General features: G+C 38.2%; 1 protein-coding gene and 1 non-coding gene across 2 annotated transcripts; both read right to left on the minus strand.

Annotated features, from left to right (window-relative positions):
• Positions 1 to 718: 718 nt before the first annotated feature.
• Positions 719 to 8,552, minus strand: LOC114520096. Its single transcript, XM_028540305.1, has 2 exons — positions 2,476 to 8,552; positions 719 to 2,166 (listed from the first exon to the last, which is right to left on the minus strand). The coding sequence occupies exons 1-2, from the start codon at positions 8,536 to 8,538 to the stop codon at positions 2,089 to 2,091; spliced, it is 6,141 nt and encodes a 2,046-aa protein (XP_028396106.1). The 5' UTR covers positions 8,539 to 8,552; the 3' UTR covers positions 719 to 2,088.
• An 8,734-nt stretch (positions 8,553 to 17,286) lies between these two features.
• Trnaa-agc lies at positions 17,287 to 17,359 on the minus strand. Its single transcript has one exon. It is a non-coding gene; the product is annotated as a tRNA-Ala (tRNA).
• Positions 17,360 to 21,505: the final 4,146 nt, after the last annotated feature.

A 21,505-nucleotide genomic window follows, 5' to 3' on the forward strand; every position in this document is an offset into this window, starting at 1 on the left:
GAATAACAAGCTCTGTGATACGAGAAATTTGCGTATTCGATACAGTCAGTTTTAACATTTTCTACGTTTTCGCTGACAAGATCTAAACTTCTCCGTGCAATATCACGATGCTCTCCGTCTAGCGTTAGCTAAATACTAAGACAATAAAAAAGTTTTTGAGAAGACACGTCACTAAAAGTTGTAGTGGGCCTTTTTTCCGTCAAAAAGAATTAGACATGAGTCGGAAGACGCCACCTTTACAAATAAAACTGCTGATTCTGCTATATATGTTGTATATTACACCAAGTATTTTTTGGGACATTTCCTGAATCAAAATGGCGTCGGTGTATTTCAAAACATGCAAATTTACTGATTTTTCGAAGATGAAATGGTCGAAAACTGCAAGTTTGTGAAGGTGAAAACAAATGAATTTAGACTTTTTATAATTTATCCTATTTTTCTATCGTGTTTTCAAGTAGTGCCCGAAGGGGGGCAACGAAAATCGTTTTCTAAGCGACTTTTCGTGCCACAGAATACGGCCTATCCGCTTCGTTTTCGCCTCGCATTGTTGATTATATATTTCGTCGACGGCCAGGTCCTCTGAAAACGGCGTATCTTGAGCTCCGTTGAAAATTTGGCTGTTCATATACTATCAACTTCAACACTGAATCATTCATAACTTGGGACAAGTAATGTACAATTATTTGTCCTGTATCAAATAACTGAAATAAGAACTATATTCTTTAGCATAAAATCAAAGCAGTTTAATATGTTATAGTTTGATTACTAAAACAACAATAACAAAACATTGTTATGTGCAATTATGTTGAAAGTGGAAAAGCTACATACTAGAGGTCGCCTCTCATTTATATTGCATACATGCAATTGTTCTCATTGATGTATCATCAGGCTCCAAAGGGAAATTGTCAAAATGTGCCAATCCTCACAAGAGCCGGGATAAGAGGCAGCTCCTCATCTACAAAGACTTACTACAGTCACTATTTCTAGCATTTTTTTTTGTTTTTTTAAAAGGTCCACTATACTGTGGTATACTATGATTTAAAATCTTTACTAGAAGACAATTTCAAAAAGTATAAAATAAAACATGCTACGATAAACAAAGTCAAAGACATCTTACAAACCCATGCAAGATTTGATTTATAAGAAAGACAAGACGTTATTATCCAATTCCATGGTGATATTTCGACTTTATTTCAGAATCATTTCTTATTTTCATGGAATTAATTGTGTCTCTGTAATCTTTGTTGCCAATTGTAATATAACACCTAACATTCTCATCTCCTCTAGTTGATAACGTCATCTTTCCTGTATACAGACCTAACAAGCTTGTAAATAATTTAGTCTGGTGTCTGGTTTGACAATGATTCTGAAATAGAGTCGAAATATCACCAATTGAATAATCGCTTCTTGTCTTTTTAAGGCCTATTTAGACTACACGATAAGTTGTATGCAATTATCATTCTGACGGATGTAAAAGAGGGCCTATATCACAATCTTCATTCATATTGTTCAGTGTGGAATTTAAAGTGTCACGTTTGTACGTGTGTTCTTACGTTCACATACGCCAGGGTACGAATCGTATACCACAAATGGTAGTGTAAATAGGCCTTTATAAATCAAATCTTGGGTTTGTAAGATGTCTTTGTTTATCGGAGTGTGTTTCATTTCATACCATGGTTTTGTCAATAGATCCACTATACTGTGAACATTTGACGTAGTACATAATGAAGTGAATACAACTTTAATGACACCATAATGACTGAGCTTTAGCCAGTTTTAACCTTCAATTTGACTTTTTTTCTGGCAGGATATAATGGTATTTAATTTCTAAAAACGTTTAGGATTTTAGCTGTCGGTTCTCAAAACTGCGTGTTTTTTTCCACGCCCATGCATCGCTCACGATTTTTCTTCGAAAAATCTGGAACTGTAGCTTTCAAGTTTAACATTTCACGTCACATTGTATTCACTTCAATTAATTATCTACCTTTAATACCTATGGTTACATATTAAATCTTCATTACAACGCTACCTTAAGAATAATTAAAGCATTATGTCGCCTATCTATAAATGAGGCTGTGTCATTTTATGTCATGCTATATGCGACACCTTTCTAAGCTGACGTCGGCCGCCAAAGTTGGTTACTTTCCCTGATGTATTTGCCTTTTTCTATGGAAAAAAGTGTTCATATCAGTAAAATTGGTAATTTTTACTTAAGTTATTTTTTTAATTGTCGCATTTAATTCACTTTTCACATTCACTCTTTACTTTATACCAATTTTTTATGCTATTTGTTTATGCCAATTTTCTATTCCAGCTAGCTGTACTGCTGACTTTCCAAGTTCAAAATTTAGTTTAACAGCGGGGTAGCCTAAAGCCTAAAACCTGAACCAAGTGGATTGGATAAAGTGTTCAGAAATAATCTCATGGTGCATGGGAGTATCAAGCATACTTATTGCGCATAATGTTATTACTTACTTTCTCTTCTTCAAGATACTTCACTATGGAGTAGATGTATTCTAGGGTAATCTCTTTCGGGATGTCATCCATATTTGGTGGTTTCAATGGGAACCAGAGCGAAGGTTTCTTCAAATGATTTTGCAACGTTGTACTCTCCTCAGGCCAGTACTTTTCAGATGAAAGGTAACGGAAAACGAAACGACGAAGCACTCTCAAGAAATCGCTTGCCTTCAACTGAACACCGCCAGTCGTTCTGTTTGTCATAGCGGTAACGGTTTTTTCCATGCCGTCTGTCATTTGCTTCCTAAACTTTCCATCAAGTCCTTCGATAGCACCATCAGCAAGAACGTCTTCAAGAGCTTCGTAAAGTGCAGCAACGTGTTCTATCTTGATCGAACTTCCAGACTGAGGTAAGAGTTCTATTGGAAAGGGGATTTCAGTGGGACAGTTTTCAGTGAAAACTTTCAATGTCATATCCACGTTGATGTTCTTCAAGTTTCGTTTAAGCAAGAAGATGAGCACTTCGATATGTTGAAGAAGATCTTGGGCGTCCTTGATCCTCTGCTCTTTTAGCTCATCCAGATCTTTGCGTACATCTTTCGGCAAGGTAATGCAAGGTTTTATTAACTGTCGAAACTCTGTCAATAAAGGACCATACGAGTGGAACAGTTCCTTTGCGAATATGAACTCGTTCAGTGTACCTGTCAAATAACACTTTCCAAACGCGATTGTTTCTGCAAGCCAAATTTCTATTCGCTCAAAATCATACGCAATTTCGTGACCTTTACCATACTCGAGATTCCTTGGTGTGTATTTCAACAACTCATCAGACCATTGGAAATTGATTATTTCTTTTTCTTGAACGTTTTGAATCGATGCGATCGCGACACTGCTGTAGTTTTCTTGTTCGAGGAAACTTAAAGCCGGATGGTGACGCGATGAGAGAGAAATTATCGCATCTAAGATCGAATTTTGATGTGAAACCAGGATTTCAATAGCGTTTCTAAGGTGGATACCATATTCACCTTCTGTTAAACAGTAGGCTACATAATCTGTCTCCATCAAACTAGGCATTTTCTCTTTGTTATTTGTTTGGTCAACTAACAGACACACTTCATTCCACGCTTTTTGAAACTTTTCAAAGGACGCCTTCAAGCTGCTTTTTTCTTCTGGAGTGCGGTTTAGTTGTAGAAGATGGCCAGTTATAAAGTCGTTGATTGATTTCGATTCTGCATCTTTTCTGCTGACGCGATGGGACAATGCTGATGATACAAGCCGAGACCATTTCAACAGGTGATAAAGATGGCCACCGATTCTGATTTGCTCAAACTTTGCAAAGAACAAGGACAGGAAACTATGCTTTGATTGAATCTTTTCTGGAGAATGCAAAAATGCCGAACGGAAATCCTCAAAACATGGTTGCTTCGTCATACGAAATAATCTCTTTAATTGCTGGTTCTTATCTTCACGATGTTCAGGATATTCGTCAAGTTCCAAAATCCAGTCTTCCAATGTAACCTTAGCTTGACTGTCGTTTGTCTGTTGCAGTTTGATCATCCCTTTTATTTCCATTGACAATTTTCGTGACTTCAGGAGCACTGCTTTCGTGTGCTTCGCAAACTCGTCTTCCCACTCTCGACACATCTCTGGTGTTGAGCAGTCGTTTGATCCTAGTAAGTCTTTACTTCTGATCAGAGCTGAACTTCTTTCAAGCACGAGATGCATGGTTTTCATTACAACATCTTTTTGACTATTAAGAATTTTCATTAAATGCAGTAGATCGGATTCGATGATTTCAAAACAAAAATCTGCTGAGCTTTTGGTATCAATTTTAGGATCATATCCGTGTACGATATTCAAAACGCGTGACACATCTTCCCCCGTCGAGGTTCCAAGAGCAATTCCAGCGTAATAGGACGAGTATACGATGAGGTGTAAAGCTCGAAAAACCGCTGGACGCATTTCTTTTGTGCAGAGATCCGAATCCAAACTTGAATTACAACAACTGGAGAGTAGTGACTGAGTCGAAAACGTCTCGGAAGAGGCAATGTACTCTGTCTCATCTTTCAATGCTTCCTGACAGTGTGGACAAACTGTTTCATTGATATTGCTTTTAAAAGCCAATCTTAAACCACATGAACAACAGGTAGCACGGGCTGATTCTTCGACGCTTGGTAGGTGTTGAAATACGGAACGCATCTCCTTACAATGGGCAAGAACACAAGGCTGTGTAAATTTAAAAGGTTTCGTGAAGTACCAATAAATTGGCATTTTTTCGTTAAGTGAACTGGTGGCTACTACGCAGGCAACGTGAAGAATTAATAGCGCCATTTCTACTTCATTCACTGATGACTCCGTTGAAAGTTGAAGTTGTGAACAATGGAAATCACGACGGCCAATAATTCGTAACAAAAGTTCCTGGAACATCCTCGGGAACGAATTAATCTTGTTAACAAACCACATGGCTATTTGTGCTTCTTTATCCGTGATTCTTCGCACAGCCCGCTTTAAGTATATCATGTTTATGAGAACTCCAAGAAGAGCAAAAGCATGGTTCGGAGATCGATTGGCTGTTTTCAAAAACCCTCGCATTGATGAATCATCGTTTGACAACAATTTCAAGTAAGCAACCTTCGCCTCTTTATACTCGGAAAACATCAACACAGAGGTAAACACCGCTTTATCCTGATACAAAGCATCATTAGGCCACAAGTTTTTTACTGTTGGAAGAACTTCGTTCTGTGTAGATAACTTTTCTAAATCAAATAAACTTAAGTGCTTGTGAAGTGTTTTTACGAAGAACTCTCGTAATGGGATTTTTGGCTTTCTCAACAGTGAGTTAATTTCATTCAGCACATGAGTATATGGACCGTCATTGATCATAACACCAGGGTTTTTAGCAATAAACTCTGCTAACTTTGTGATGAATCTTCGAAGGAATGCAACGGCTGCGAGTATTCTTAAACCACGCTCATCTTCAGTGTTTTGGGATATCAAATTTATGGCGGATTTAGCAAGCAAAAGGACTTCACAATTAGGGCTATTAACGTCGTCAAATTTAAAAGTGCCACTCTTACTTCGATCTCCGGATTTAAAACGATCAAATTTCAACAAAAGTCCAATTAAATCACAAATCATTACCGCTGGATACGAATCATGATCTATCGAGCAAAGATTTTTGAAAGCTTCGTCGATATTCAGCAGACAAGGACAGTCCTCCAAAGCACTTGGATTGGAAATTGTGTCCATAAATATTCCAGGCGTCTGTGTTTCTTCCACCTCGAGTAGCCGTAACACAACAGGACTCATCATCATTGCAAACTTCGATTCCTTCAAAGAAAGAACTTGCTCAATTATTGAACGAACACAGAAGGCATCAACATTCGTGTCGATGCAACGTCCATAGAACAGAGCCAAAAACTTCAGTAGAGCTTCTTTCTTATCATCATTATCTCTGATTCCCTCTTTGAGTGGTGCTATCAGATATGTAGTAACCATTTCAAATGATTTATCGTTATCGAGGTATTCAGGTTTAAGGGCCATGCCAATTTCGTTGAGAGTATTCAGTAAAGATGAATTTAAAGGTAGGATAATCCTGGAAAAATCCACACATAAACGTAGGTAATGTAAAGCGGGTGGATATTCACTTATCTTGGTCGCCGATGAGAGCAGTAAATTTGCGTTTCGTGTCCATGCGTAGGGGCCACCATTCTTTTCGACATTTGTAGGAGAAGGAAACATTTGTTCACAGTACGCCGTAACCACGATGTCTCTTAATCTTCCTGTTTCTGTGAAAGCTTCTTCCTGGTCGCTAGGGAGTGTTTGTGATAATCTCACTTCCTCCGAGCTGCAAAGGATGCCTTCAATTAAACCTGCTAGGACTTCGAGTCCTATAAACGGCTTACAAACACAAATCATCTGCATCAAGTCACTAATCTGTTTGCGATTAACCCATACGAAGGTGTGAAGCAGTGTACAAAACTCGGCCATATCATCCGGTGGCAAATCCGGCCTTTCCTCCGAAACAAATACAGCTTGTGCTATGGACACCCGGATAGAACGACTTAATGTTTGGCTGAAGTTCGCAGTCGTCATATCTAAAATATCTTTCATGTATAAGTCGTAACAATCAAAAGTGTAAGCACTAAGTTCAGGAACCAAATTTGTGATCATCACAGTAAATCGTTTCACTTGCTGTTCTCGAACTCTCTTTTTAGCCTTTTTGTCGTCATCGTCGTTTTCCAGGAGTTTCGCGTAATCTTCTAAAAACAGTTCCTTGACATCATCGACCTTTCTGCTTACCAGTTGGCTAAAAGGTAGGCTTAGATCTAGGCTCGTGCTTTCAACCACGCATGATTCCGCTCCAAGTAGCTCTGGGATATCCGACATTTTAAAAATTTTGGTTTCAACGAGCAATTGGCACCATAAGTCTTCCAATTTTGTTTTCATGATGTCATTGGGCTCTTGAGTCAGATGAGGTGGCCATGCATTTTCCTTTTCCAAGAAATAAACAATTTTACACAGTGGGTTTCGGACTAACCGGGACACAAACTGCTTCATGGCATAATAAAGAGTGGATGAATTAACTAACGCCTGGCGGTCACAAGCAACCTCAACCTGCCAATCAGAGTATGTACCCTGATGTTTTGATGCTTTTAGGTCAATTGACTCCAAAATTAATTGCTTGATTACTTTCGAAACCGCTTCTGATTTCAAGAGATTCTTTGCAATGTGAAAAACAGTTCGCAAAGGTCGTTGGATACTGGTATATTTAAGGCAGGTGAAACACCATAAGAGTTGGCTTTGTGCAATTTTCTTGAGTGGCCATATGGAAGATGAAAGAAGCTCTTTGACGCTTTTACCAAGTATTTCATTCAGTGGAATTGGGGGTGGTTCAAGGACGTCAAGGAATACTAGTCTCCAACGACTAACGAAATTAAACTGCCAGGAAACATCTGCTTCTTCTCCGCGTCGAACGTGTACAACAATACAAACATGCTTCTTCCCTCGTGCTTTCTTTCCTGTTAATCCTCGCTTGTAGGCATTTCTTTCCTCTTCGATAATGAAGCGTGCAAGTAATAGATGTTTACCATCCAAATCTGGTTTACACTGCAAAACTAATAACTCCTTTTCTGGTGCATTCCAATATTTGTTGATCATTTCAGTCAGTTGCTTTTCAGATTTATATGCACCAAGCCGTTCAGCTTGGCATTTCAACTTCAAGCTTGCCTCCAAACACTGACGAATATCTGTATGAATGTTGGCAAATGTCATGACGATCATTTTGGAGCTTATTTCATCACCAGCAAAGAAAGATGATTCTGGTTGGCTGATAACGTGTTCCACAAAGACAGAGAAACCTTGGTGAATTAGTCCATTGAAATACTTTTTCCTCAATTTCTCGACCTGCTGTGAATCCTCGTTCAAATATGTGCATTTTCTTGTCCGAAGCACGCCATCAGGGGACGCAATCCACATCAATTCATCTTTACATTTTTCCAAAGTTGAGCTATCTGTGTCACGGCCGTGAGATAAAACCAAAGATGGCAGTGTATCTTCGTAGAAACCAATGAACATGTCTATCTCCTTAAAATGTGATTCCAATCCTTTCACTCTGGACATTCCCAGAACCCAGTGCCTGAGGTTGGTAATAATATTCTGTTGGTCAATGGTAAGCACGTCAGAAAAGCGTAGAAGCTGCTTTTCGAATCTGTTAAGAAATGGTGGGTCAGAACAGTCCACTTGATCAACAAGAACAATGCAACGAAATCCTTCGTTTACTTGACACATCGGGTTGCTATAAGCTCCAAGAGCTACACGGCAATTCTTGGTGTTGCCGACAACGGCGTAATTCTGGTTCAACATATCATACAAACTGCCATAGATGTTTTCCAGGTCTTTTAATATCAGGGTGCAGTTCCTCTCCATGCAAAGAATAATACGACTCAAAATTCTATAGTTATATGCATCCGACGAATCTTCTTCGAAGCGGCTTCCGAAAATTGTGATAGTTTCTTCCTTTAGCTCAACAAGACTTTCTTTCAGGATGTCAATGGCTGAATCTCCATTACTAATGAGCATTAAGTGGCGGGCAAGGGGATCCTTTATGTTCGCTTGGATCAGATCGATCACTGGAGTAATCTCTTTACCATCAAATAACTTCAACTTGGCGAGGAAAATCTTCTGAATGTTGGTCTCTTCTCCGGGAAGGCCACCAAAATTACGTTGTAATAGTAATGAAATGTTATTGTTTTCTTTGTGATTTCGGGAAGCTGCCAAGTTTTTAATTAGAGAGTAATAATCGCGAAGACCATGGAAATTGGCATAGCTCTGTGTAGCCTGGTATTCGAAATAGGCTTCAGCTAAACACTGTAGATCTTTTTCTTTGAAAAGTTTCCCAATCTCCGCCACCAGCTCTGTACAGCGATTTTCCTGTCTCAAACAGATCTTCTATAGTTGGTTCTATTCTAGAGAGAGTAATTGCTCGGTTCATCTTGGCAGCATCCAACGACCAATTAGAAATTCCCACAACTGCCACATCAGGAAATTTTCCTTCACCAGGTTCCAGTAAACTATGAAGAACTTTGAGAGGGTTGTGCCTTGATTTCTCTGCTAACCCAACTTCGTCTAGCAAAACGACGGGCAAAACGTTTTCCTCTTCGTTGTGTGACTTGTATTTTTCCGCTTTTTCAAACACTTTGATGATTCCTTCGGATGTGGACGACTCTGAGCCTTGATATGAGACAACGTAAAGTTGTGGCAACGTTCTAAACCATAGATCACGTGAGGCTTCTCCGCGTAGATTACTTCGAATGAGCTGGATAGATAATGATTTGCTGCAGCCAGGTTTACCAAATACGAAAACAGGAATGCGGTTTAAGATGCAAACAAGTATAACAAAGACGTTCTCACGTAGGGCTGCGTTTCTTGCTGTGCCAGGAGGGAGTTCCATCCTATCCAAATAGTATTCTTCTTCCACACGAAGAATGGCCGCAAAAGTATCTAAATCTGCATTGTAGGTCATTATGGCCTTATCATGATTAAATATGTCCATCATGGATTCTCGGTAACGCTTTCGAAACTTTGCAGTTCGTAATCTGCAAAGATAGCAGTGTGCCAGAGCGAGGACAATACTCCTAATCGTCGGATCATTTTTGCACTGTTGTGAAATCGAATGGTATTGCTCAAGATAGCTGAGGTACTCATCCTCGTTTCCCTTAAGCTCTTGCCGCAACTTGAACGTCTTCTCAAACCAGCTGATCAGGTGAATACAGCGGTGCACGTCGCGTAAGCTGACACAAAAACGATTCTTTTCAGCCTCCCGAATTAACTTTTGAGAAGTAGCTAGCAAGTCAACAAGCATTCCCTCATACTCCTTTGGCAGGTCTTTCACCATTCTCTTAATATAGTTTCTTTCATCTTCTGGTGCCAGTGAACCATAATCCCAAACATAGTCAACCATAGCTTCAGGCAATGGATGCACACGGTACACTAGTTTAGAACATTCTTCACTTGTATTCTGCTTGTCTTTGAGACCGGCTGTCTTGACTTTTTCTTCAGAACGTAAAACGTATGGGTTACAAGCCGCTAGGAAAACAAGACTGTTCGATAATGGTTGTCCCAGCAAGGAATGATGACATATCATTTCACTGATGATTCCTAGATGATCACATGTGTTTATTTCATCCAAAAAAATCCACATTTGTTCGTTGCTCTCATTTTTCTCCCGAATATATGCAACGATATCTTCTTCTGATATTCCAGCATGAAAATTGAATGTACAGAACTGTACGCCACATGTATTGGCCAAATACCTTATAAGACTGGTCTTTCCACAGCCTGTCTCCCCCATGATGATAACTGGAACATTCGCACGTACTCGTAATATGATTAATACCATTTTCAGGATGTTATCGGGAGTCAACGCATACGTACTTGTCCCCTCGGAAATATTTTTCTCTTTTTCATGCGATTTCGTACAAACAATCTTCTGTAACTTATTTTGTAGTTGCTCTTGATCAAACTCGTTGAAATCTTCTAGCTCTGTATTTCCTCTCACACCTTGACTTTTTAACAGCTCTTTGACACTTGCAGGAACAAAGCGTATGTCTCGATACATGGCAGTAATTGCTTGCGAATTGCGACCATGAAACACAATTAGTAAATGATTACTGTGCTCCCACCTTATCATTTTTGCTACTCGTTCAACCATGTATGTAGCTGATTTGACAGTTGAGGCCATCGATTCGTCCAACGCCTTTAGAGAATTGATATCATCACTGGGGCGGCAAGTAGCTAAGGCACGGGATGCAAATTCCTTTGATACTTTTAAAAGTCCATCGAAGAGTTTCGTACGGACACGTTGACTTTCTTTTCCAATCATAGATTTGATATGAACGACTTTAAAAAAAGCACTCTTGGATAATTTTGAAAGCTGATCAGCCAGAAATCCAAGGAAAGCGTCAAGCGTTGTAAAGCTGATGTCGGCATTTGAGGAATAATATTTTGCGAGAAGCTCTTGGCAGCGCTTAGTTGACAATGGCTTTGACTTTTTTGATCCGCTAAAATGAACATCTTCCGATTCAATGCGAGACTGATCAAAGATATGTAGATACTGACAAACAACTTGGATATTACTTGTTATTTCAGAACTAACTACAAGATTCTCGTAATTTTGCCATCTCAAATGAGTACGAGTGAAAAACTGTAATATTACGAATGACTCGCGAAGCCAATCTCTTTGCGTATTCGCGATTTCAATGTAGATGTGTGGTGTTGGTAGATGATAGAATTGATTTCCAGCTGAAACCATTCCTGTGACAATCAGTTGAAATATGAATGTGTCCAAAGACAACGGATCACTTACTTCGCCAACATCCAGATGCAGACAATGATAGTTCTCAAGCTTGAAGTCTTTTAAACGCCGGATGAGTTTGCTTGGTTCAAATGGGCCACTGATTGGAAATGTAGCAACGGCTATACCTTTCTCCCGCACATCACGTTTGATGTGTTCCGTTTTCCCCATACCAGGAAGAGTTGATGTGATCATTTTAACGTTGGGCCAACCAGATTGGAGACGACATCCAAGAGATAAATCACTCAAACCGGCAATGTGGTGGGTATATTGGGCAAACTGTTCCACAATGTGATGATGGTCGCCTCCTCGACAAATCAAAGCAAGACGATAATCCGTTTCTTCATCCTTGGATCTTTCATGGCAATTTTGTTTCTCTCTAAGCGCGTTGACCAATTTAAATTGGATTTCATTTAGTAGCAATTCAACATTCGCAATACAAAACAATTTTTTATGACAGTATTTCGAATGTGTGAAACATCTCTGCAGTAAAAGGAATATTTCCTCCCACGTTGTTTGGGAACTGCAGAAAACAATTTGGTACGGTTCAGGAAATGTATTTGATGTGTTTTCGTACAGTTTGAGGATTACGTTGGCGGTTAATGGACTTCCCGGCTCCAAACTCGCAACAAAAATCTCTCCCGGGGTAACTGTAGCCTCCATCGTGGGGTGTGATTGACTTTGACAGTCTTCTGGTATCAGTCTGTCGACAGGTTTTGATTCACGGAAGATTTCATCTAACGCTGTGCCCACAATCCTTAGCAACAACTCTGGATTGTCGTTTGAATCTGATTTCTGGCTTTGTTGCTGCTTTACCTGCTGCTCATTTATAGTTGGGTCAATGAAATGAATCAAAGAAGCAACTTCGTCACAATTAACTTTCGATCCATTCATTAAATAATCGTATATTATGCAGATTTGGTCAGAGCGGTAGAAGTTGAGAAAGCAATATTGTTTACGCGCGTAAACCAGGTCGTTTTCCCATTTTTGTTTATCTTTCAGTAGGGTGTTTCTTTGTTTCCTCAGTTTTTCAGTTGTCTTAATATTTATCTCAATGTTTCGATATTTCACGTACCCAGACAAACGCAATGTCGATAGAAGGGTAGAAATTTCCGTTAGCAGGTCAACTTGTTCTATAAAGCTATCAAAGTCAATGTTCTCACTGCATTTGGTAGAATCCATGTTGTATTTGTTTGAATCACTCGATATACTCTTATTCCCATGAAAAGTAGCAATGAGATGCGCACGACTTTGTAAATCTTGTAGTTCCGGGAGAGAATAATATTTTTTACTTCCACCATCTTCCTGAGGTTCGTAACTCATCTCAGTTTCGCATTTTCCATCTTTTTGTGACAACCGGTATTCTCCTCTGCTTAGGCAATTACTGATGATTTCTTTAGTCATCTCTCCTCGGTTCGCAATGCTCTTGTACCACCCACGAAGACTGTGCACGTTCATACTGCACTTCTGAATCGTTTTTTCTACATCTTTATCACCATCACACGATTGTTTCAGCATCCTCAAGAAGTCCATGGAATTACATTCCTGTTTTTTCCTTTTAATGAAAGGCTTTAGAAAACTATGAACATAAATAAGTTCGGAAACTGATGACTCGGAAACAAATTTTTCGAAATGTTCGTCGACAGCACCAATCAGTAAACTCATGTCTTCGTCAACAATTTGTTCTAAGAAACAAACCAATTCTCTGGACATCGAATTCTTAGACACCCATTTTAGGACTTCTTCCGAAAACGCTAAAGTTAATTTCTGTAACGTTTTCCTGAATTTGCTGAAATTTTCCAAAGTAAGTGTGTCTTGTTTTGGTAGACATGATTTAAATTTTTCGAACATATTGGTTAATTTGGAATTTTTAAATTTAATTGGGCTGCTTCCTTCAAGGTGTTTTTCTGCTTCTTGGTACATCAGGCAGTTTTTGGTGTAGCTTTCAACACTCCCAGAAATTGGCTCACGGAAAAAGTTTTTAAGGATTTCGAACTCCTTATCAAGTTGGTTTTCATCCTTAAAATTGACAAGCATCGACTTCATTTCCTCAAATTTGAACGTTTCTGGATCTTTGAAAACAGAATGCCAGTGGTTTTCAAATTCTTTTATCGCTGTATTGGTTATAAACTCTATCAACGAATAAAAATCATTTACTCTCGTGCTGCCATCTTTGCTTCCGTCTTTGTCTCCATCTGATTTTCGTGATTCTAAGCACTTTTCTGCCACAGCCATAAATGTCATTGAGTTTGCCAAAGGTTGCAATGTTTCAGCTGGTTTAAACAAAGGAAATAAAGTTCCCCAAATTGTGTCATCTTGTAATTCATTCACCTTCCGTGTACGCAAGTTTGCCTGAAGATCATTGAAGATTTCGATAATATTCTTGAAGTTCTTAATTTCAGAATCAGAGAGTTTTTTATGCGATAGTTTCATCCCAAAATTGATTACAGACTCTATCATGTGAATTTTTCGGGAAAATTTTTCTGCCTCCGACTTTAATTTTGAGATTAAACTCTCAAAAAGCAGTCGGGATTCTTGCTTGGGCTTTGCATTGGCGCACAATGTTGAAATCTTTCTTTTCTCTCTGCACAGTTGTTCTGTGAGTTTTGGAGAGATGCTTCCCTTGAAAATGCACTCTGATAGCTGTTGGCAAATTATTCTTCCATCGTGATATTTTTTTGAGTCCTCGAGCATTCCTGAAAATAAAGAAAAATTTCCGAGGATATTATTATTCTTCTTTTTTGGTTATACAAAGACTGCATGAAACTCAATAATGAAGATTCATGATTCAATGCATATTTTTCTTTGTCAATTGAAAATAAATATGGGGAAGATTCTTAAGTTTATGAAAAACACTACAATTACATGTTTACTTAAAATATCAACCACTTCAAACCGACAATTTCAGGAAATAGCTGTAAAAAGAGACAAATTCTAAGACAAAAAACAAATTCCTGGATTGAAAAGAATATTTTCTCATGTTTACAGTAGATGAACAAGTTATACAGAAAGTAAACTAATCAAGATTGTTCATTTGCTTGAGCGTGATGAACAACTTGTTCATGACAACATATAGGTTAGGCCAAATCGTATTTTGCATGATTATATCTCAAAAATCTGAATATATATGTGGCGCGTTTAACATAAACGAAGAGTTTTCGATTTTGATATTATAGTTTTTTCTTATCCCTACGTCCATTAAAGTCAATCAAACACCGTATAATCCATGCACACAAATATGTTATCCATTATTATATAATCCATTGTGGTTATGTTCGAACGCGGCGCACACCATCAACTTTCTTCACTTTAGCTGAAAGGGAATAAAAGTCCTTCTTGTAACCGAACGAATTAGGCCTCTGCGATACAATGACATACCGTTTGCTTTAAGTAGAATTATCCAAACGTCGCACCATTCTAAGATTATTTTGAAATCCTTTTCATCAATTAATTCTTTGTTGTTAACCGTTGGTACTTCAATGATTTCCAGAACGCATAATAATATTTCCTCCAGGCCAGGACTATTAAGGCAAAACAAAACGTCTAAAAATAAACGCTTAAGGCCGTGTGGTAACGAAAAGATGACTAGAGAACAGCTATGATTAGATATTTCATTTAGAAAATTATATAAGTTAGCCTATAATTTTGAGAAAACATCAGTCAAAAAAACATCGATCGAAGCTTTGGATCGATGTTTTTTGGTGGAAATAAATAGGGAATTACCACAACCCAGAGCGGACTGCTATAGCACCAGTTGTATAAATAGATACGATTGCTAAATTATTTATAGAATATTGAGCAAAGAAACAAAAGAAAACCGTACCTCTCGCTGATAGAGCATCCCTCTAGAAATTCTCTTGACTTCATCAACTCAGGTGTCAATATTTGCTTTACATGAGATGTGCAGCACTTTTGAACACTGGGGAGCAGCTCCTCTATTTGAAAAAAACCTTGAAGAATAGAAATGCCATCATCTTTTGTAAAAATACTCTCCATAACACGTGTATACACATCTTGAGTGAGAGTTTCTTGTATGGAAACATTGACGGAACATCGCATCAAGACATCGATGCATTGATAAACTGCTACAGCCTTTTCTACCCTGTCAACACCGATTGCAATGTTGATGTTATTGATTTCGGAGACAACCCATGATTTACAAATGTTCACTTTATCTTGGTATGCAATTTTCGACCAACTTTCTTTGAAATTGTCGTTACTTAGAATTGCCTTTAGTAAATTATGATGGAAAAGCGAAGCAGACATTGAAACAGTCATCAGTATTTCAGTAAGTTTGCTCACATCAGGATCCTTGATATCGCTCTCCAACTCATCATTTGATTTGCTGTAATCATGCTTTGTTGAAACTAGCGATTCCGGGTTCTTGTCCGCAATTTCCTTTGATGTTTGGTGAAATTCATCTGGTCGCATTCGTGAATCTTTTTTTGTTTCAGTCATGTTCTGTGCCTTCTCGAAATAAAGGACAAAAAAAATGATCTTTTTGTCTTCAGAAGCAAACAACTTTGACATTTCCAAACGTTCAAATAGATTCATACCTGCGACCAAATTCGGAGCACTTTCCAGAACCAATCCGAGCAATTGTTGGTGCTCGAACTGATCAACCCGACTTTCCACTTTAAAACACGAAAAGAGCTGTGCGACAAGGCTCTCGTACTGTTCGAAATCGTATGAGATTTTAGGAAATTGATCGGATGTGACATTAAGGAGAAATCTGATTCCAAGATAAGGATAAAAATGTGCTGCGAGTGTGAGCCATCCTGGACTGCTACTCTTTTGTACCAAAATTATTGCAATCTCACGTAAAAGCACGCAATCTGATTCTGAAAGGAAGTTGCTATGTGCACAAGTTCTAAGACACTTCAGCAAACAGTCAACAACAACTTTTTCCTTTATATCATTGAGTTGTAGCTTTATTCCACGAAAATTTTCATTAAGATGACTCAGAATCATGCATAAGTATAATCGCTGCACCTCGTTAGTGGAAATGTCCGAAGTCTGTTTCACAATCCAAGAAAGCAACTTTTCTACATATTCTTTGGTTAGGTCCTTGAAACCAATATCGCTGTTTTTGAAGCCTTGGACGAAAGTAAGAATGTCAGAAATTGTCAAGTCGTTTACAAACTGGAAGAACCATTTCAAGTAAAATTCCACTGCTTCTGGGAGATGTCTATCGCGTAAGTGAAATACATCAAAGTTAACTTGATTTACAATCGATCTTTCACATCTTTCCGTAAAACCGCTGTGTTCTTGTAATAAACGGTTAAGACTCTCTTGATATAAAGAAAAAAAAGAAAAATCGCCCAGTACATTCAAATTATATCTATACTTCAATTTGTTTTTGATCAGTTCACGATTGAATGGTACACTACCAAACCACATATTCTTTTCTCCCGGAACTGGAAAAAGTCGTATAATTGTATCATTGCCAATAACGATTCTTGCTATTAGGGAACGAGTCTCTCCGAGAATCAGAACATAGAAAGTGACCTGTATAAGAGAAGTCGACAGATTTAGCAACCTGCTGAAGAGGCGTAATTTCTTCGCATGCAGTAAAAGGAATCCAGTTAAAATTGTTTGAATCATATTTGAATAACAGAGTATAACAGCGCTTGGTTAAAAAACAACTATCAGATTTCTGAGTTCACTTGCTAATCCGCCGTTTAACTTGGATTCCAAATGAACCACAAAAGAGTGGGGACATGTAAACACGTGAATTTAATATATGATAATAACAACCTCTCAAGGCCATTTTCGTGCTGTTCCGGCCTATCTATTAATTAATTTATCTACACTATTCACTAATTTCCATAAAATACACGATAATTAAATACGAGACAGTGCTTGAAACGTTCGTGACCTAACTAGTTATAATGCAAAGACTCAGGTGTGTATATTAAATGTATATGTGATGTTGCTACTCTGAGTCACCAACCGGGCAAGCTGAAAAATTAGCTTGACCACGGTGGGAATCGAACCCGCGACCTTTGGTTTGCTAGTCCAATGCTCTTCCAACTGAGCTACAAGGTCAAGACGGTTCGAGTGTTTGATATTTCGGAACTGAGTCTAGTCCCTTCCATATCTGTGTGTCTTAAATTGATAGTTATAATGCAAAGACTCAGGTGTGTATATTAAATGTATATGTGATGTTGCTACTCTGAGTCACCAACCGGGCAAGCTGAAAAATTAGCTTGACCACGGTGGGAATCGAACCCGCGACCACAGAGTAGCAACATCACATATACATTTAAGTATAGCAGAGTAATTTTGAGCGATTTGTCAACAATTCAATTTCGTTTGTCTTTCAAACGTCATAAATCGCTGCGAATACTTTTGTTTAGTAATATATTTAAGATCTGTTAGTATAATTTCTTACGCTGAATCGAATGGTGGTATTTTTGTCCTTCTTGGGTGCATAAAAGCAGAGATACACGCAATTATCAGAGTTTGAGATTGAAATTGAAAAAAGAACGTTCCTTTAAAAAAGGAATTTGGCGAACGTACAACAAGATTAATAGTAATAATTAGGAAAAAATTCCAAGCATTCCAAGCATGTGCAAGGAATTTTTACTAGGCGATTAAGGAAACGTATTGATGCGAACAAACAAACTCACAGGCAGAATATAATGCGGTGCCAAACTTGGCGCGGGCACCGCAATCATTTTACCCAAAAAGAATATCCTACACACTAAACCATGCATGACAAAAGTTCTTACCGTCTTTGGGTCGGTTGGTGTTTGTGGCAATATAAAATCTGGCCTATGTCCTTTCACAAATAATCGGCCTTCGGGAGCACTTTTTCCTCCCGTATCAGCTTGCTGATCGCTAGTTGTAGAAGCCATAGGATCGAGTATGCCATGTTCAGCGATGAACTCTCTAAACAGAATTACGAGAATGGTGTAACCAGGTTAGCACTCCAAGACACCAGTGAGATAAACTCCCCTTTCGGCTCGTTAACTCTCGCAACATTCCCGCGTGTTTGGATCAGGCCATCCAAACACGGCAACCATTAAGTAATTGTTTAATATTTCCTATACAATCTGTAGGATAAAGCTCTTGAATTAATGCTCGAAAACTCGTTTCATGCTTACCAACTCTTGTGATACAAAAACAAAAGTAGCTACATTCTTTTTTTGAAAAACAAAACAAAACTTGGAAAAACACTAACGCTTTGGCTTCGGGTGCAAATCAGAGGAGGTTGGACAGCTGTCACGTGAATTTCCCAATCAGGGCGCTTACTATAGTATAAAGCCCTAATTCCACGGGCCAAATTTTCAACCGAAATGCGAAATATTTATATTTCGCATTTTGCCGAGAAAAAGCGGCCGTAGAATTAGGCCCTAAGTATATAGTATATGTATTATTAGCTATATATTATTATTATAAGTTTTTTTATTTAGTATATGCATTATTATATACTATATAAGGGCCCTGTTCCCAGCCAGTGAGAGAATGCGCTACTTTCCAATCGCGCTTGCGAAAAATTTGAGCAAAAAATTTTTCACGCGATGTAGAAAAACAAAAAATTCGAGTGTATATGAACGTTTGTTAGTTAAAGCAACGCTTGCACCTTACTTGCACCTGGTCCGAAATTGCGCAGAAAGTGCCCGGCCTATTCACATGATTTTGTTTCTATTCAAGAATATAATTTCACTCTTTTGTTATACCATGTAGCTTCAAATTATGTACTCTGTTTATGACCTGCTGGGAACCTGTTCAATCTTGCATGTTGATTCTGAAATTGCTTGCTTTAATAGTGCTTTAGTAGTGCTTTAAGAAATTAATGCAAATATTTGTTCTGTTCTGTAGCTGGAATGGGCTTCATTATCCACTTCCTCAGTATCATATATCAACACCATACACCTTGGTATTCTATGAAGTTTTTTTAGGGACAAAATGTTCAAAACACATATATTTATGTCATGCACAATATATCGATGTTGTAAACAAATAAATCGGTGTTATAACTCATAAATCTATGTTATGAGCAGATATATCGATGTTTTGCCTTAGATTAAAGTTGTTTGAGAGACTTGACGATGTGTGCCGTGTGGCTGGTTGTCCTGACGAAGTATTGTCGTGAGTGCTGGTTGGGATGCTACGACCACGACGAGGAATTTGGAAGCGACTGGTTAGCTCTGCCTGCGAGGAATCGTATTGCGGAAAATTGGCTTGAAGACGCCTCTGGAGTGTGTTGCAGACTCGAAACGTATGAAAAGTATGAAAATTGTGTTCATAAAATTGTTTTCAAAGTCAATGAGTAACAGGAATTGTGGGCTTCCCTCTCATATTACATTTAGGAGGATCGAAATTTAAATGCAATGTTGCATTAAATGTCTGTTTCATTAAGTAAGTCCTGTTGCTTTGTAGTTACTGTCAAAAGCAAAACCAATAAATTTGTTCAGAACAGTCTCTCTATTCTTATATTTCTATATAACTTGATGTTTTTCTGTCGTGATTTTTCATTTCGTTAGATCAAATTTAGCTGATCATATGTTTACATATATACATAATACATAATTAAAGTGTGAAGTGCACTGAAATTCTGAAAAAAAATGGCGGCGCCTGCAGCAGTCGAATTAAGGATTAAGATACTTCACGTGAAGCTACACGATAGCGGGCTACCTGTGACCAAATTTGACCAAATGCCATCATTGCATCACAATCAAATGTCAACAAAATCTCTCTCCCTTTGAGACATGTGAATGCTGTGAACCGAAGCTCGTGTATTTTCAAAAGGCGTAAACGTAGAAAAATAAAGAAAATTGGTAAACTGAATATCACAACAATATTATATCGGGCTTTTTTTCCGACCCTCGCTCGATCTAAAGCGCCATCTTGTTTCAGCCGAGAGATGTTCGGTCGGCGCATTACTGAGAGCGCACATGCAAGTCAGAATCGACTAAAATCATAGTGATATTAAAGCCCGTTTTCTACTAGACGAATTTATTCGCGCGACGCGAACGGAAATCCAGTGGCAGTGATGTGATTGGCTTGCGAAAAAATTCGGCACGAAAGGGTAGAATCGCTTCCTATTTTTGTCAGTTGGCGCGAATAAATTCGCGTAGTGGGAAACGGGTTTAATATGGAAGTAGTTTTTTCTCTCTGAGGACGTTTACCGAAAATTTGATTTGAAGAAATACCTATATTCAATGGCTTCCCTTGTTTCATTCACCTCCTCCATGTTTTCAATCTTCACCTTCAGTCCTTCCACTTTAATTCCAACCCGAGAAAATTCTTCCTGCAATCGTTCCTTCATCCTTCCTGATTCGTAATCCGCAAAGACTTCCAGAAACCTTTCGTCTGTGAAACAATGTAACTCAACATGCAAACTTCCTGGTCGAATTTCGAAAACTTCCAGAAGGACATTTTCAATGTCGCCATCAACTCTTCTTGTAACGTCTAAGCTGATTAATTCCCTAATTAGACTATTATCAGTATACAGAACTCCTATCTTGTCTCCGCCGATGGTGATCTTAAATTTTCTGCCAGCAGGTAAAGCCTTTCCAGCTCCGGGAAATGCTTCTGCCATTCAGAATTTTTTCGTTTTCAACATGGAGCTGAAATAAAAATAATATCAGAAAAAACTGATAACCGTTTTAGTTATACCAATAGGTAGGTGTTAATAGCCAAAAATATTATATCTCTACAAATTAAACGTTGGATCTTGGTTCCTAACATCAATAGAGGGCGAAAGATCTTTATTTAGCAAAAGAAGCTTTGGCAAATTCAGGCCAAAATTCAATTTCTAAACTTATTTTTTGTAAACGGTCGAGATATTTGTTTTACGCAGGTAAATAAATATGTCCACAACATGTTATTCGCAATTATTCGCCTAGGTAATAAATGCAATAAAAAACTCGACTTCGTCTCGATTTTATTCATCGTTATTCACCTCACCTTCCGAAAATATTTTTTAATTATTATACTCATAAGGAACTCGCAATTTTTCAGATAACGTTCGAATTTCTGTCGAAAGTTGATTTTTCTTTAACCATGCAAACCTGCCAGCTATGATTGTTATTTTTTGCTTTCTATCTCTTAATATTTTATCTCTCAAAATTTGTTTATGTACATAGCTGAGATGTAATTCCTTGTTTTTTTCCTAGAACCGATTAGGTTTTATTTGCATAATACTGATCGACAATAGTTTATTAAAGATGGTTCACTACAACA

This window comes from Dendronephthya gigantea, unplaced genomic scaffold (genome assembly GCF_004324835.1).
Source record: "Dendronephthya gigantea isolate DGI-Jeju-01 unplaced genomic scaffold, DenGig_1.0 000015F, whole genome shotgun sequence".
In the NCBI taxonomy this organism is placed as follows: domain Eukaryota; kingdom Metazoa; phylum Cnidaria; class Anthozoa; order Malacalcyonacea; family Nephtheidae; genus Dendronephthya; species Dendronephthya gigantea.

Coding starts and splice junctions, on each gene's coding strand:
- LOC114520096 (XM_028540305.1), bottom strand. CDS start 8,538: ATGCTCATTAGTAATGGAGATTCAGCCATTGACATCCTGAAAGAAAGT. Junction 2,167..2,475: donor AGTATCTTGAAGAAGAGAAA/GTAAGTAATAAC, acceptor TTTTTTCCATAG/AAAAAGGCAAATACATCAGG.